Genomic DNA, 14,893 nt, shown 5'->3' on the forward strand with positions numbered 1-14,893 from the left:
GGATACTATTGTAAAATTAATATTTATAATTACAAAACTGTTGAAAGTTAAACAAAATGCATTGGTTTATAAAGTGTAGATATAGAGTATCATTCAAAATGCATATATATTTTATAAATTAAATATTTTTATGCTTGGAATAATATTTGATGTTTTTGTATTTAGATTCAATAATTTTTTAAATGAGACTTCATTAGTTTTTAAAAAAAACTATTTAACAGTAATTCAATATTTAATTTTGAGATGTATTTTAGTTTTATTCCATTTTTAATTTCATTTATTCTTTAGATGGAAGAAAAGAAAATGAGAAGTTATGCTGTGATTCCACCTATCATATTAGACAGCCGGCAACGGAGGCTGTGGTATGTAAATAATAATGGCCTTGTGGAAGACCTTTGCCAAGAATATAAAGAGAGACAAATGTTAAATATTTGGACAGATCAAGAAAAAGAAATTTTCAGGGAAAAGTATCTACAACACCCTAAAAATTTTGCACTGATTGCTTCTTGCTTAGAGAGAAAGGTAAAAGTCTTTTTTAAGTTTTAAAACTTCTGAAATATTTAAATTTTTAAAAATATTTATTTCTCTCTAATTACATAAAAGCATTTGTATATAATTTTAAAGTTGCTAATGTATTTTTTAATATATTAAATTATTTTGTTCTGTTTTTGTCAATATCTTAAGACAGTTAATGCTATTCTAAGATATTTTGGATAATTTACAGTTATTATTATTCTAAGATATTTTGGATAATTTTGAATTAATACTTAAAACAATGCTTAAATAATGAATTACTTAATACTTAAACAATGAATTAAATGGCTCCTCTTATCTTGAGAAGCAATTATTCTTTATTTAGGTATTGTAAAATATTACTGTTTTTTAAAAAAAGATAATGATTATTCTCAATCTTGATAATGTATCTAAACATTTATTTATGTTATCTTTATTTTATAGACTGTAGCTGACTGTGTTCAATATTATTATTTATCAAAGAAGGGTGAGAATTTTAAGCAACTTTTAAGGAAGCACAGTGTTAGAAAAAGGACGAGGGCCTTAGGAAAACCTCAACAAAACCAACAACAACAAATTGCACAAGTAAATGTGATATATTTTATTTTTAGCCTTTTAAAATTATTAGCAATATTCGAGAATGTTTCTCAAAACTTTAATTTTGAATTTTTGAATATTACGATATGATTTTAAAAGTACTTATATATTTTTAAAAAATAATATATAATCATCCAATTATTAAAAAATATGAAGTATAATTTAAAATTCTTTTTTGTATGCTTGTTAATCTTCCATTGCTTCTGAAAAAAAAAATGTTTTAAAATAACTTTTTTATAATATTTATTCTTTATATTTTAGACTTCTGGTGTAACAACAAGGCAACAAGAAGATGCAAAAGCTTCTATAGTGTCAAGTTGTAGTACATCTACATCATCAAATTTTGAGACTACTACTCAAGCACCTACTGATTGTATTGCATCTTCAAGTGCTTCTACTGTAACTACTTCTAGTTCTTCTATTACGAACTGTTCCACAGCTCCAATAAGCAGTACTATAACTGCTGTTGGTGCAGATAGTTCTGCTACATCTGGCATGGAAACTCCTGGTCCAAGTGGGAGTTCAAATAACAAACCAGACTCAGGAAAAATTCCTCTACCCAATAATATAAGGTATAATATCTGACAAGAATGACTGTACTGAACATTTATTTTTTTATAATGTATTTTGATAATTTGAATTTTTATATATTTGAAATAAAAAGACATATACTTATTTTATTGCATGAATTTGAAAAATAAAAGAAAAATTATGCTTTTTTGCCTTATTATATGAAGCACATGCCAATACATGTCACTTATTACATTACGTGAAAATATGAACTAATTTCAAATAAGAATAAGGGGCACTTTTATATAGATTTTAATATTCCTTAAGAGAGAATTGGAATTTTAATACTTTGGATTAAATTTTTAAAAGATGAATCAAGCTATACACAAAAAATTGAAACATATTTCCCTATCTTAATTTAACCACATTTTTTTACTTTATGTGCATACCTCACTCATTCATAGCTCTAACGAATTAATGCATACTTATTAAGAAATCATATTAAGTATAGTTCATAAACAAATTGAAAGGTTTTCTTTCATCCTTTCTTTCCTCCCCTCTTTTTTTCTAAATTTCTGGATGATTTGAATTTTTTTTTTTTTTTAATGGTTTTTTAATTCATGCATCTGAATGAGACTGATTCTGTATGAAAAGAAATTTCTATTTTTCTCTTATTCAAATTAAAGAGAGAGAGAGAGAGCACAAGCAGATTGATGAATTTGCATATTGAAACTTGATAATTAGGTAAGGCTGGGCTCAAGGGGGGGGGGCCTAGGTCTTTGAACTAATGAAATATGAGGCAGTATATTATGCCTTTTTATCAGAAGCAAAGCATAATGTTAACAAATGAGATGAACATGAAAACAAATCTAATTTCTTAATTTTTTTTCCTAGGAATTATCAGAAATATATGTTTTTTACTTTTTTTTTATTTTTGCAAATCATATTTTAACATGGTACAAAAGTAGGAAAAGATTTTTATTTCCCATGTTTTCTGTTTTTTCCTCCCCATTTCATTCAGTAGCTTGCCTTATAGTTTCAGCTTGCATTTGCCAAAATAATATGCTTAAATAATACCGATACCATATTTAGCATTAATTTTTGTACTTTCTGGAAAATGTACTATTATTGTAAATTCAGGTGGAATAATTATTTTGGTAAAGGAACCTTTTTAATTTTATAGAGGCTTTGAAAAAAAATTTTTGTGTACAAATGTTTTTGAGAAAAAACTTTAAAAAAATGATATTGGGTTAAGCATTTGTTATAGGCTATTTTATTTTTTCGTAAAGACCCATAAAATTTAAAATACTAATCATTAATTTAAAAATGGACCTTTTGATTCAAATATTTTAATTACGTACAACAAATAAACATTCTGTTCTTTAATTTTTCTTTTGTGAAAACATTTTTTTTTAATTTGAAAAAAAATGCATTAAAATATGGTGTTAACTGCTTTTTATTTCTAACTTTCTGCAGTAGTTATTACATTGGCATTAAAAAACATTTGTTTCTTGTGTTTGAGCATATCTTCCTTGAAAATTTCATCTTAAATTTTGTGTTTTGGTATCCACAAAACCAGTCCAAGATACTTTATGTTTGTTTCTAATACTTGAACATAATTTACTATGCTAAACAGGAAGGAAAGTAACATTCCATCAATTATACATATTTTGGCCTATTATTTTATTGATTGACATTCTAAAATATTGATTACAATTTTTTGTCTTAATTTATTTGATATTAATTCATGTGCATCATTATCATAATCCTATGGAAATAAATAAAACTTTACAAACTTTCCTTTGATTGATGGATTGTTTTGTAGGAAAAAGAAAGAAGCAGTACTGAAAGGAATGGAAAACAAGGAAGACGCAAGGAGCGATAGCGATACTGCAAGTGACCAACAAAGTAAGTTACACCCATTATTTTTTGTATTGAGTATTTTTATGCATTTTTTTAAAAAAAAATCATAATAATAAATATCAAATTTTTATATAATTTTATAGATTAATGTCTGTAATCTTAAAGTTGCCACCATCATAAACTAAACAAAAATTTGAAATATAATCAGAAAATCGGATCTGTTGAAAAGAATATAGATTGCCTGTCAATGATTTATATTTATCTTTTTAACTTTTGTTTGAAAATATCTTACATTTAAATTTCCAATAAAAAAGCTTCAGAAATGTAAATAGATCGTATACCTTACTATTCATAATAGAAAAATAAAATTTTGCTTCATATATTATTGTATAATTGCCTATTATAAGTGAAGCATTCACATTAACCATCTTAACATGTGTTTAATCCTTTTTTTTCAGATGATAATAACCCTGCTCAACCCTGTGCTGTATGCAAAATGGAATTGGACAACTATAATCAATCTAGAGCTTTAACCAAATCCAACTGCAGTACATTTGGTATTAAAGAAAGTGATTTAGTGGCTGGTATGAGAGTGTGTGCTTCTTGTCGTTTTAAATCTGTGAGGAAGTGGTAAGTTATTTCTTAATCAGATTTTCTTTTTATTGTTTAATGATAATTTAATTCCAAGAAAATGTTGACTCTCAGGATGCTGTACCCAATCTGAGAAATCTCGAGAAACATGAGCATAAACTTTCTTGTGACTTTTATGTGTGGTATTTAGGATAATTAATCTATCTCCTCTCCCCCCCCCCCCAAAAAAAAACAAACAAACATGCATTTAAGAAATGTTATTGTATATTCAAAAGGACTTTTTGGTGGATTAATGATTAATATATTCATCTTATTTTGAACAAATAATTTTTTTGCTTCTATTTTATTGCACGAGTTAAAATGTTAAGAGCCTATCAACTGTTACATCTTGTTAAATGTAGTTTTCTTGCTTTCCATCTAGAACTAATAAACAGAATTCTGTGTGCAATTTGGTCTCAGTAAATTCAGTTTTTAATTTTTCTTTAATTTTGATAATCTAGATGATTAAGCTGTTTCAAACATCTAGATTAATTTTTGATATAACCTAGACATTAAAATTTAACCATTAATTGGTTCTTTTTTTACAAAATGGAAATTAATCAATAAAAATTAATGTTAGCCATTTTAAGCATTCATGAGTCACTATTTTTAGTTCAAAATCCCAGTATTCTTTGATTTTTCTGTTGATAGACTTTGTTAATAATTGTCATGACATCCAACAGGTGTCCCATCCCAACATGCAAAACACCAAAACGTAAGGTGAAACGATTGCGTCCATTACCTAGTAAATTGTCTGAATTATCTACTGAGGCCAAGGAAGCAATTCTAAATGAACTTGGTGAGTAATTTTTTTCTTCTATAATAACCTCAGTGTTATAATTATTTCAAAAGCTTTCCAAATTATAAATAAAAAATATTATGCTAAATTTGATTTTGCTTTTATAGAAATTCCGCCTGATGTAGCAAAGTGTTGCTCCGCTTGTTTTAATAGGATTGTTCGAAAACTAGAAAATAATTCAGCTGGAGATGCAGGTAATTAAATTTTTTTTGTTATGGATTCAACTTCATAAGTCACTAATATTTCTTAAAAATTTCATTTAATATTCTTATTCATTATTGTAGAATCATGTGAAACAAAATGGACAGACTATGAAACAGACATGATTAAACAGGCACTTAGTCAGCATGGTACTGATTGGGAGTCTGTTGCTAATGTTGTGGGCACTAAAAGTAAAGAACAGTGTAGACAGTTTTTCTTCAGTTATAAACATAAAATGGGTCTGGATGACATAGTTCATGAATTTAAGAAGGTAAGTTAATCTTTTTTTTTTTCGATTATTTTCATCATTTTTTTTTAAAAATTTCTGATATCTACATGCAGTTATTGATTTCTTTGTATTTATTTTTTAAAATCTGATGTTTTTATGTCGTTTGAAACAGCCATAGATATTGCAAAATAAATATGCTATTAATACTAAAAGATTTTGAAATTAAAGTATTGGTAATGTATGTAATATGTGAATCATTAAGAAGCTCTTTCTTTGCTATAATATTCTTATTATTTGACATTATTCCTTTTTTTTCTTCTTTAGTCTAAAAGATATAGTGAAGATATGCAACAAGATGGGAAACCTCCACCAATTGTGACAGATGAAGAAGAGAGTGGTGAAACTACATCTAGCTGCGATGAAGATGATAGAGCAGATAGATGTAGTAGTGATACAGCAAGTGCACCTAGCCCAGTTGATAAAATTTTAAGTGAAGGTAATTGCCCTTTCTCTATATTAAAATACGCAACCTTTAGAATAAGGACTGGAGGGAAATTCAGAATCTCTTTATTTCAAGGATTTTTTTAAATGAAATTATACATTTTGAAAGAATTTTTATATCTGTTTAGGAATATTTAAAGTTAAGTTATTGGATAACTTGCAGCTTAAATTTTCTATTCTTGTTTTTCTTTATTAGCAATCATACAACTGAAAACACAGAGTATGATTGAATTTAAAAACAAAGTAAATCATAAATTGAGTGTTGACGAAAGTTAAGTAAATGGAAGTGATTGATGTTGGTGAAATCCTGAGTATTTACTACTGCAACATTTATACCAACTCAAGAGCAAAGGTAGCAAATGTATGGGTTGTACAACATTTCTAACTCCCATGAGAAAAATGCTAATATATATACATCTAAAAGTATTTTTTTATATTTATTTATTTCAATTCAGAAAATTTTAATATTATGATCACATCTGATTTTCTTTTGTAATGAAATCATTTATATGAAAAATTTTGCTTACAAGCATTGGTTATTCATACAGGATACTAGATATTTGAATGTACAAAATGATCAGTAAATGAAATAATCAGATTTTAATTTTTATGAAATGCCACAACTTAAGCAATTTTATGCCACATAAAAAGGCATGATATTAATTTGTCTAGCCATTATTTTATAATTTTTTTTAATTAGCTGTGAATATAATTTTTTTCTATTTCAACTTTGAAAGATGTATTTTTTTTTTAAATTTTAAAAAGTCGATTGTTTTATTTTTGACAAATAATAATTTTCTTATTTAATTATAGACAAATCTGATAGTCAAAGAACTCAAGAGAATGTTACTGAAACAAATCAGCCTAGTATTCTGAATACAGATGAATCAAGAAGCCGTAACCTGCCACATCTTGATGCTAGTCCCAAATGCCAACCAGATTATGATAGTAGTGCAACAGTGAGTGCTGATGAAGGCCAGAATGATGGTAGGGATCCTTCTCCTCGTGTTGTTCACAGCAGCCACTCACTAAAAATGAGTGGTGAAAGGAAACATTTTCAGTCTCCTCTGCCGATTCCCAAAGATGAGAATCGACCATCTGATTCATCTATTCCTCTTGTTAAGACTTTACTTCAAGACCCAAAAGTTGGTGCGACTTTGCAAGATGATGCTGCACCTTATATTCAGCCTCCTAAAGTCGTCAAGGAAGAGCCAACCTGTGTTAGAGATTTGATCTACCAAGCTATTGAGATGAGTCTTGGGAGTCAATGGCCATCATCCAAAGGAGGAAGGAATAGCAGCCCCATTCCAACATCTGTGCCAGTTGTGTTGAAGACAGATTCTCCTGATATTACCATAGTGGAACAAAAGAAGGAATTAGATGCTTCTGGTGCCCTTATTCCACCTGCACACAGTGCGTCTCGACATCCTTCAAGACCTAACTCTCATCATATGGAAGTTAGTTCTGATTTTGAAGTTCAGGACCTTAGTAAAAAAGTGAAATCCAGAGATGTTAGTCCTGTGAAAGATTTCCTAAAAAGAGAGCGTGTTGTTACTCCTGTGAGACCTCCTTCTGCTTCCAGTAGCTCTGGCGCACATGTTCAATACTACAATGGACCACCACCTCCAGCACATAGCAACCAATATCGTTCTTCCCAACCTCCTCCTCCTGCATTGTCACCTCATTATGTTGCTGAACCTCACCATGAGGCCTATTATCCTCGAACTGGAGATCCTAGAGGAAAGCCTTTCTTGACATCAGAAAGACCACATTCTCAACCTCCTCACCTTGTGGCACAATCATCTTCACTTCCTAACAATTCATCTGTGCCTCCACATGCTAAGCCTGTACCAATAAAAGCTACTGTCCCCCCACCACCCCCACTTGTTGCATCAAAACCTTCTCAGATGTCTCCTAAAGTTCCTTTTAAAGACAGAATTGTGTCTATGCCTCCTAGTGGATCAATTACTCAAGGAACTCCAGTGAATCAACAATCTATTCCTGTACCCCCAACAAACTTATCATCTTCACGGTATGAAGGGCTTATTAGAAACTTGCCACCACCACAAACTAAAGAAGGTGGGTCAATAACACTAGGCACACCAGTTCAGCATGAATTAAAGCGTATTCCCAGCAGCAGAGCAGAATCTTTCCCTCCAAATTTGCCTGAAAATGTTGTTCGTCAGGCTGTACCTGCAATGTATGATCCAAGTGTGATGGAATATTATCGACAGGTTGCACCTGGTGGACAGCAGTATGCATTTGCTCCTGGTTATCCACCTTACCCAGGCAATATGGCTCCTCAACGTCCACCTTATCCTAATGAATCCCAACTTAGCACAAAACAAATTATGATTGATTTTAATACATCTAAGCAGATGCAAATGCGCAGAGGTGGAGGTGGTCCTCCTGAAAAGGAATTAAAAGTTTCTCCTAGAGGTTCTGATTCTAACCCTGCACAAATAGTACCTCAAGAAAACCATCTTCATCCTATGTATCCTCCTGCAAACTATCAGGGTAGTAGTGGTCCACATTATAATCATGTACCCTCTGGCTACCAAACTGCAGATTCTCGTTATATGCATCATCGATCTCAAAATGCTCAAATAGATAGGACTCGTAGCCCTTCAGGTGTTGAGTCTCCATTAAGTGCAGGTTATCCGCATCCTGGAAAGCGCAGTCCAAGTTTAGCTTTGACATCAGGAAGACAAAATGTTATTCAAAATGTTCATAGGAGTATAACTTGGGGTACAGTTAAACCATCTGTGATACAAGCTCCTCAGTCTGCCTCTTCTCGTACTCCTGATATGCGTACTGAAACTGTCAGTCCTGCTACTGTTAGAAAATCTACTCCTTCACCACGCCATCCACAACCAATATTATATCCATCTGTTCCTCCTTCAGGGCATGATGCTTTTAATACTCTGGTGAATGCAGCTGTTGCTCAACCTAGTCTGATTGTTCCAAAAGATGGTAAAGGATCTCCTACATCTAACATTCACTCTCGACAAGAAGTGAAATCACCTAGAGATAGACCAGTTGTTGAAGGCCTTGAGAAAACATTGATGGACATGCACCAACGTCCTAGATCATATGCAGAGTCTGGACATAATATGCCATCTCATGAAAGATCAAGAAGTAATGAACCAAGCCCACCAGAACAACTTAGTGAAAGTCATCGGTATCAGAACTCGGTGCATGGTTCTTATGATTTATCACGAGAACAAAGAATGTCTGAAAAACAAATGCTCATGAATGACCAACCAACAACACTTCGACTGGGAAATATGAGGGAGCCATTTTCTAGAGAACAGTTTGAAAGACAAATGAGGCAAACCAATGTGTCAGCTTCTAGAGATCGTGCTTATGGCAAGAAAGAAGAGGAAAGATGTCGTTCTGGGTCTTCAGAAAGTCAGACACCAAATTATCCAAGCCCATCTCCACAACAATCTGAGTTAGATAATGAAGCTTCCAAGATTTTCTCCCAGTCTTTCCAGAAAGATGCCCCAAGATCTAATTCATCTCCACGTGGTTTCACAGCAGCTAATTTGATTGATGCTATAATCACTAGACAAATTAATCAAAATCCAGATACTCCTGCTGTGACCAAAAGCTCTAGTATGGATATATTTGGTCAATATCACCCAGGTTACGAAGGAAGTAAAACTCCTCCAAAATCTAGTACAAAAATGAACTCTAGAACTGAAGTGGTTACTATTGATGATGAACCTGAAAATGAAAAGACATCATCATGGCCAGAAAGGTCGAATTCACATGGACGCTCTCCTCCTGTATCATCTAATAACCCTATGCCCCCTACATCCATGTCATATTCCAATGAAAAAGTTTATACTCTTAGTGAACATATTGCAGCCATTATTTCTAAAGACTACAATAGCCCTTCTGATGCTACTCAAACTCAACCTATTTATAGTAATAATAGCCAACCGTCTGCTACTACATCTGTTTCTGCATCTACCCGGCCATCTTATGTGATTGGAGTTGCTTCCAATTCTCATAATCCAAATGGAAAACCACTGGAAGGAATAGCTTCTGCTTTGCCATCTGAAGCAGTTCTAGTAAATTCAAATACTTCTCATGGGGTACCAGACCATACCCCACAAAATTGTCCAGGCAATGGCTGCTCTTACCATACACATAGCTGGAAATTAAGAAGGGCTTTGCAGCAAGATAGAGATAGGGATCATAGATCACCTGGGTTAAATGAAAATGCACACAAGAGACCATCATCTAATCAAAGTTCTGATATGCCCCAAGAAGAAAGACAAATAATACGAGTTGCTCAAACATCTTCCCCATCTGCACCTGCATCAACTCGAACTTCACCAACTGGCCCATATGGAGTAGAACCTATTTCTCCACCTAGTCAAAGCAACGAAAATGTAGAAAGTTCTAGCAGGACTAACAGTCAACCTCCAGCATGGACTAACAACCCAGGTATTACAGGTCTCCTTACTACCCGTCACATATATCCACAAGAATACCCTGAAGGTATTCCTCCTCCTTCTATGCCCCATTACACTGTACCAACTTCTGTAGGCTCTGGTTCTTCAAGTGGACCCAATCGCCCTCCACATCAACAACAAATGGGCTTGTCGCCTTTAGATTATGTTAAGAACCGAATTGTTGAAGTAATGAGGACTGCTGACAATGAGCAAGAAGTATCTGAATCTCGTCGACCACAATCTGCAATGAGCTATTCTGAAGAAAGAGATCAGCTTCAACACATGTATCGATATCCATCTGGTTCAGAACGCGATGTTCCAGCAGAAAGACCAGGCAGCACAGGTAATGGCCCACCTGTCCTCCAAGGGCAACGTTATAGTCCTGCTGTAACACGCTACAGTCCTATTCCTCCAAGGCCTTCTAGTGCTGCAGAACGAGTACCCAGCAGAAACTCTACTCCTGGGGAGGTACCTCGATCTCATAAGCGTGGATCTGAAGGCCACCTTGTGTCTGGAGATTGGAGAGATAGTCCTAACGTTTCCTCTAGGGCTAGTTCTCGTTCTGTATCACCTAATAACATAGATCATCCAGACAATTCTTCACGCAAAAAGACTCGCTCTGAAGGTACTTTCATTCCAGAGAGCACTACAGATCGCGCTCCAGTTTTGTTACCTCAAAATTCCATTGGCATACAACGCTCAGGTTCTCTGTCGGAAGCACCCAGACTTAGTTCAAATAATCCCAGCCCTCAAGTTCTGGACAGTCAGAGTGCTTCCAAAGGCATAGTATCACCACGAATGGATTCTTACCCTTCACAGACTGATGGTGAGTGCTACAAGTTTCGAATAAATGATAACAGACCTGATGGCCAATGGAGCTTGATGAACAACCATAACCGAACTTCAGAAAATGAGCCGCTGGCACGGCTCAGTGAACCTATGAACATTGGTGCTGCTTCATCAACTACTGTTGAACCTTTCTCTCCATCGAACAGGACAGAAATGCCATTAAAGTTGGAACGTAATGAGACAGGTACAAGACAAAGTCCAGTGACTGGCTCTGGCAGTGGGTCGCAAGAGCCCAGTAGAAACAGCCCCAGTGCATCATCTCAGGGTCAGAGGAGTGCTACCTCGACTCCTATAGGTATGAATGTTTCATCAAGCTCAGGTCTTTATTCTCCATTTGGAACTCCAAATGGTAGTGTTAGCAGCAGTACCAATGCAATGTTCTCATCTGCCACAACACTACCTCCACCGGCTAGCCCGCATGTGGCTTATTCTTCTTTCTCAGGCATGGGCAATACATATGCTTATCCCTTCTCAGCATTATCAATGAGGTCACTAAATGTCTCGACAACTCATAGTTCCACTCCTTTAACCAACAACTCATCTTCGGTTTCTAGTACTCATATTTCAAGCATGCCGGTAAATACTTCATCGAGGAACTCACCATCTCCGTTACATAGGAACAGCAACCAGCCTCCTCCTCTGCTGTCTTCGCAATATGAACCTTTATCTGATGAAGACTGAAGGCAGTTGTATGGACAACTCTTTTACTTCTATCTGAACGGAGCGCCTGCTTATTTTGCCCTTTTGCATTCCATGAAAAAACTAAACTACTCTCAATGTGGTATGTGAACCTGGCTGCAACAGTCATTAGAGTTCTTTCTCAACTCTTAATGTAATTAAAAGGACAATTGCAGTTGCAAGCTCTGGTTATTGCTCATGACTACCACTTGTAATTTTGTTTCTTACTGTGATCACTATGTGGCAAGAAATCTGGTTCCAAAATTTGTGATGTGGAAGTCTTTGTTTATTAATTAACACTGCCACAATGGTTTCTTGGGGGCGGATGTGTATGCCAGTGTATTTCCCCCCTTCTGAAATTTAGTAATTGTACTGTACACTGTCTCACATTTAAGTGTAGACATAACATTATTCATCAAAAATTTTGATTGTATAGTTTTTTTTTTCACTCTTTAAATGTATATTTGAATGATTTTTGTACATTTTTTTAGTGTCATGATGAAAGATGCTATAATTAGTCAAAATCATTAAATGTGGAAAATGTAAATTGATACAATCCTTTTTTTTAAAAAAAAAAAATTCAATTCCTGAGGCTTTTAGCTTTTTTCTAGTCGTGAGGATTTGTATTAGTTACTGCTTAGAAAGCTTTCGGTTTCCGTAACTTGAAGTCTCTACAGTGGGAAAACGCAATCCGCCCCTAATTCTTCAGCTCAATATGAAGTGGGGCATCTCATTTTTTAAACTCAATAGCCATTGTTCAGTGCCTTGGTCTGCTGCAGGGTACGAGGTATCATCCTAACAGACTTTGTAGTCCTCACTTTTTTTTTTTTCTGTTTGAAAACTGTGTGCGCAGTATTTTCAGGCCAGCTTGGATGTCCATCTTATGAGCATCTAGCAGGTAATATGCTGGCATGTCCAAAAAGTACCCTTATGCCCAGTTATCTTTCCGGTCTGAAATAATGGTATGGATATTGTGGCACACCAGTACTATAATTTAGATGTGTATTTTATAATCAATGACAAATTGATCTTGGTGAAATCCAACTTGGTATTATGCTAATTGAATTAATGAAATTTTAAAAGTTTTCATCTGTATGTAATAATTTTTTGCAGCGTTGAATTGTTCCCGGTGCTAATTATTTTCTTATCCTGATTCACACATGATTTTTTTAGTATGTGTGTTGTTATAACTAACATATTTTCCATTTGACAATACTAGTATCATTCATCTAAGCATAAAAATAGAATGCAAAATAAATGCTGCAGTTCATCTTCATTATCATATTGTAAATAAAGCCTTGTATATATTTTTTTATTCTTCAAAAAAATTGATGTGCAATATCCACTTTGGAGAATTTTTTATGTAAATCGCACGATAATCCATTTTTACTGACATTCCGTATTGTTTAGTGAGTGTCTTGAAGTCCATTGACAATTTTTTAATTATTTGTGAAATGATTTATATAAAAGCCATTAACTTTTAATATTGGCTAAATATGTAATTTTTAGTTTTAAAATTTAGGCATTATCAGGATATATAAATTTTTGAAAATATATATGTATTTTCTAAATGGCCTTGTTCATCTCTTTAGTTGGATTTTTATGAATTATTACTATAATTTTTTTTTGAAGAATTGAAAGAATATTCAATGTAAGTATATTCATTTGTATATTGTGCAAAGATTAGAGAAGTACTGGTGTGTCATGAAAACAAAATGAGCAGATGATGTAAATACTCTTTTGGTGGTGATAATAAACCTTGAAATTAAACATATGGTGCTGGAAAGATGACAATGAAAAGTGAAAAGTTTTCAGAAACCTCAGATTATAACATATGCATATATAAATATAAATAAATAAAATATATATATATATATAAATAAATGCCATTGGTTGTCACTAAGTACTAGAACTATGATCACCATTTTTAAAATATATGTGATTTAACTTTTTTTTCTGAGCAGTCAGCATTCACATTGAATGTAATATTTACATGAGTGTGTGGTTTAGGGGGGAAATGACATTGTAAAATATACCTTTTCTGTAAGAAATAAATCCAAGTTTTGGAATGTATAAGTTGTACATAGTATCGCAATTTTCTTGAATTGAGGGCAATTGCATTTTAAAATGGATTGCTCACTCAGTTTCAAGAAATTCAGAGATAAAAAAAAATGTATCATATCAGTGTTGAATGTTTGTACCTAAGCTGGCTGTAGTATTTCAGAGACCTGTTACTTTTGTTGGCAAATTAAAAAAAAAAAATCTTGTTGATAAAATGTCTCTTTATTTTCTCTACTCTTTGTAGGTTGCGCCAATGGTGCTGCTAAACATTTAATAGCTCAAATCATGATCCGAAATTTGATATTTTAGAATATAGTGTTGAAGGCTGATGATAATGATATTTCTATGCTTTTTTTAGTTAATAACACAACTTGCAGTAATAGATTTGATTTCTAAATGGAGACTTCAATTAATATATGAAGTCCAAAGATATTGTCACATTTAATCATTTTGAGGTTATGCGTATGAAGTAAACTTTTATTGCAATTGTTAAAAATAAAATTACCAATTTAATTTAAAATACATATAAATTAATTCCAAGTTGAATTTCTTAGAATAGTTATGATGCAAGAAATATTTCTTTATTGCAAAATCTTTTTATCAAAATGGATTTTAATGATTCATGGATTTCTCTTAAGAAAATTAAATCAAAAATAAAATTGAGACACAAGGTCCAGTTACTAAAACGATTTCATGACTACATTGAAAAAAACAAACAAAAACAATAGTGATTTCAGAAATATTCCAGCTCTTTGACAGTGTATCAAAAGCAATAATTTAAATACATTAAAAAGTTAATTTTAAGAATTATTTTTGACTGTTCTGTCCACTTGTTCATTTTATTTACAGCATTCCCATTATCACTGGCATGTTAAGTGTGACATGAATTTCATTAATTACATTCAGGTGCCACAACCAAATGATGTCCATTTAAAATAGCCATAACTGTTGGATTAAATCACAAAATATTTAGCCAAATAAAAGAATAGTTATGAA

General features: G+C 32.8%; 1 protein-coding gene across 3 annotated transcripts in view; it reads left to right on the forward strand.

The window, feature by feature from the left end:
• The window catches only part of LOC129963334 (nuclear receptor corepressor 2-like), a 90,915-nt gene extending 76,802 nt beyond the window's left edge, over positions 1 to 14,113 (forward strand). For all 3 annotated transcript variants that reach the window (XM_056077645.1, XM_056077646.1, XM_056077647.1), the window contains 10 exons: positions 289 to 522; positions 958 to 1,098; positions 1,372 to 1,682; positions 3,446 to 3,528; positions 3,942 to 4,113; positions 4,797 to 4,912; positions 5,020 to 5,106; positions 5,197 to 5,384; positions 5,667 to 5,838; positions 6,657 to 14,113. In XM_056077645.1, coding sequence (XP_055933620.1) covers positions 289 to 522; positions 958 to 1,098; positions 1,372 to 1,682; positions 3,446 to 3,528; positions 3,942 to 4,113; positions 4,797 to 4,912; positions 5,020 to 5,106; positions 5,197 to 5,384; positions 5,667 to 5,838; positions 6,657 to 11,839 — 6,687 coding nt within the window. In that variant the 3' untranslated portion in view covers positions 11,840 to 14,113. The remainder of the gene's footprint in view (positions 1 to 288; positions 523 to 957; positions 1,099 to 1,371; positions 1,683 to 3,445; positions 3,529 to 3,941; positions 4,114 to 4,796; positions 4,913 to 5,019; positions 5,107 to 5,196; positions 5,385 to 5,666; positions 5,839 to 6,656) is intronic.
• Positions 14,114 to 14,893: the final 780 nt, after the last annotated feature.

This window comes from Argiope bruennichi, chromosome 3 (assembly GCF_947563725.1).
Source record: "Argiope bruennichi chromosome 3, qqArgBrue1.1, whole genome shotgun sequence".
NCBI lineage: Eukaryota > Metazoa > Arthropoda > Arachnida > Araneae > Araneidae > Argiope > Argiope bruennichi.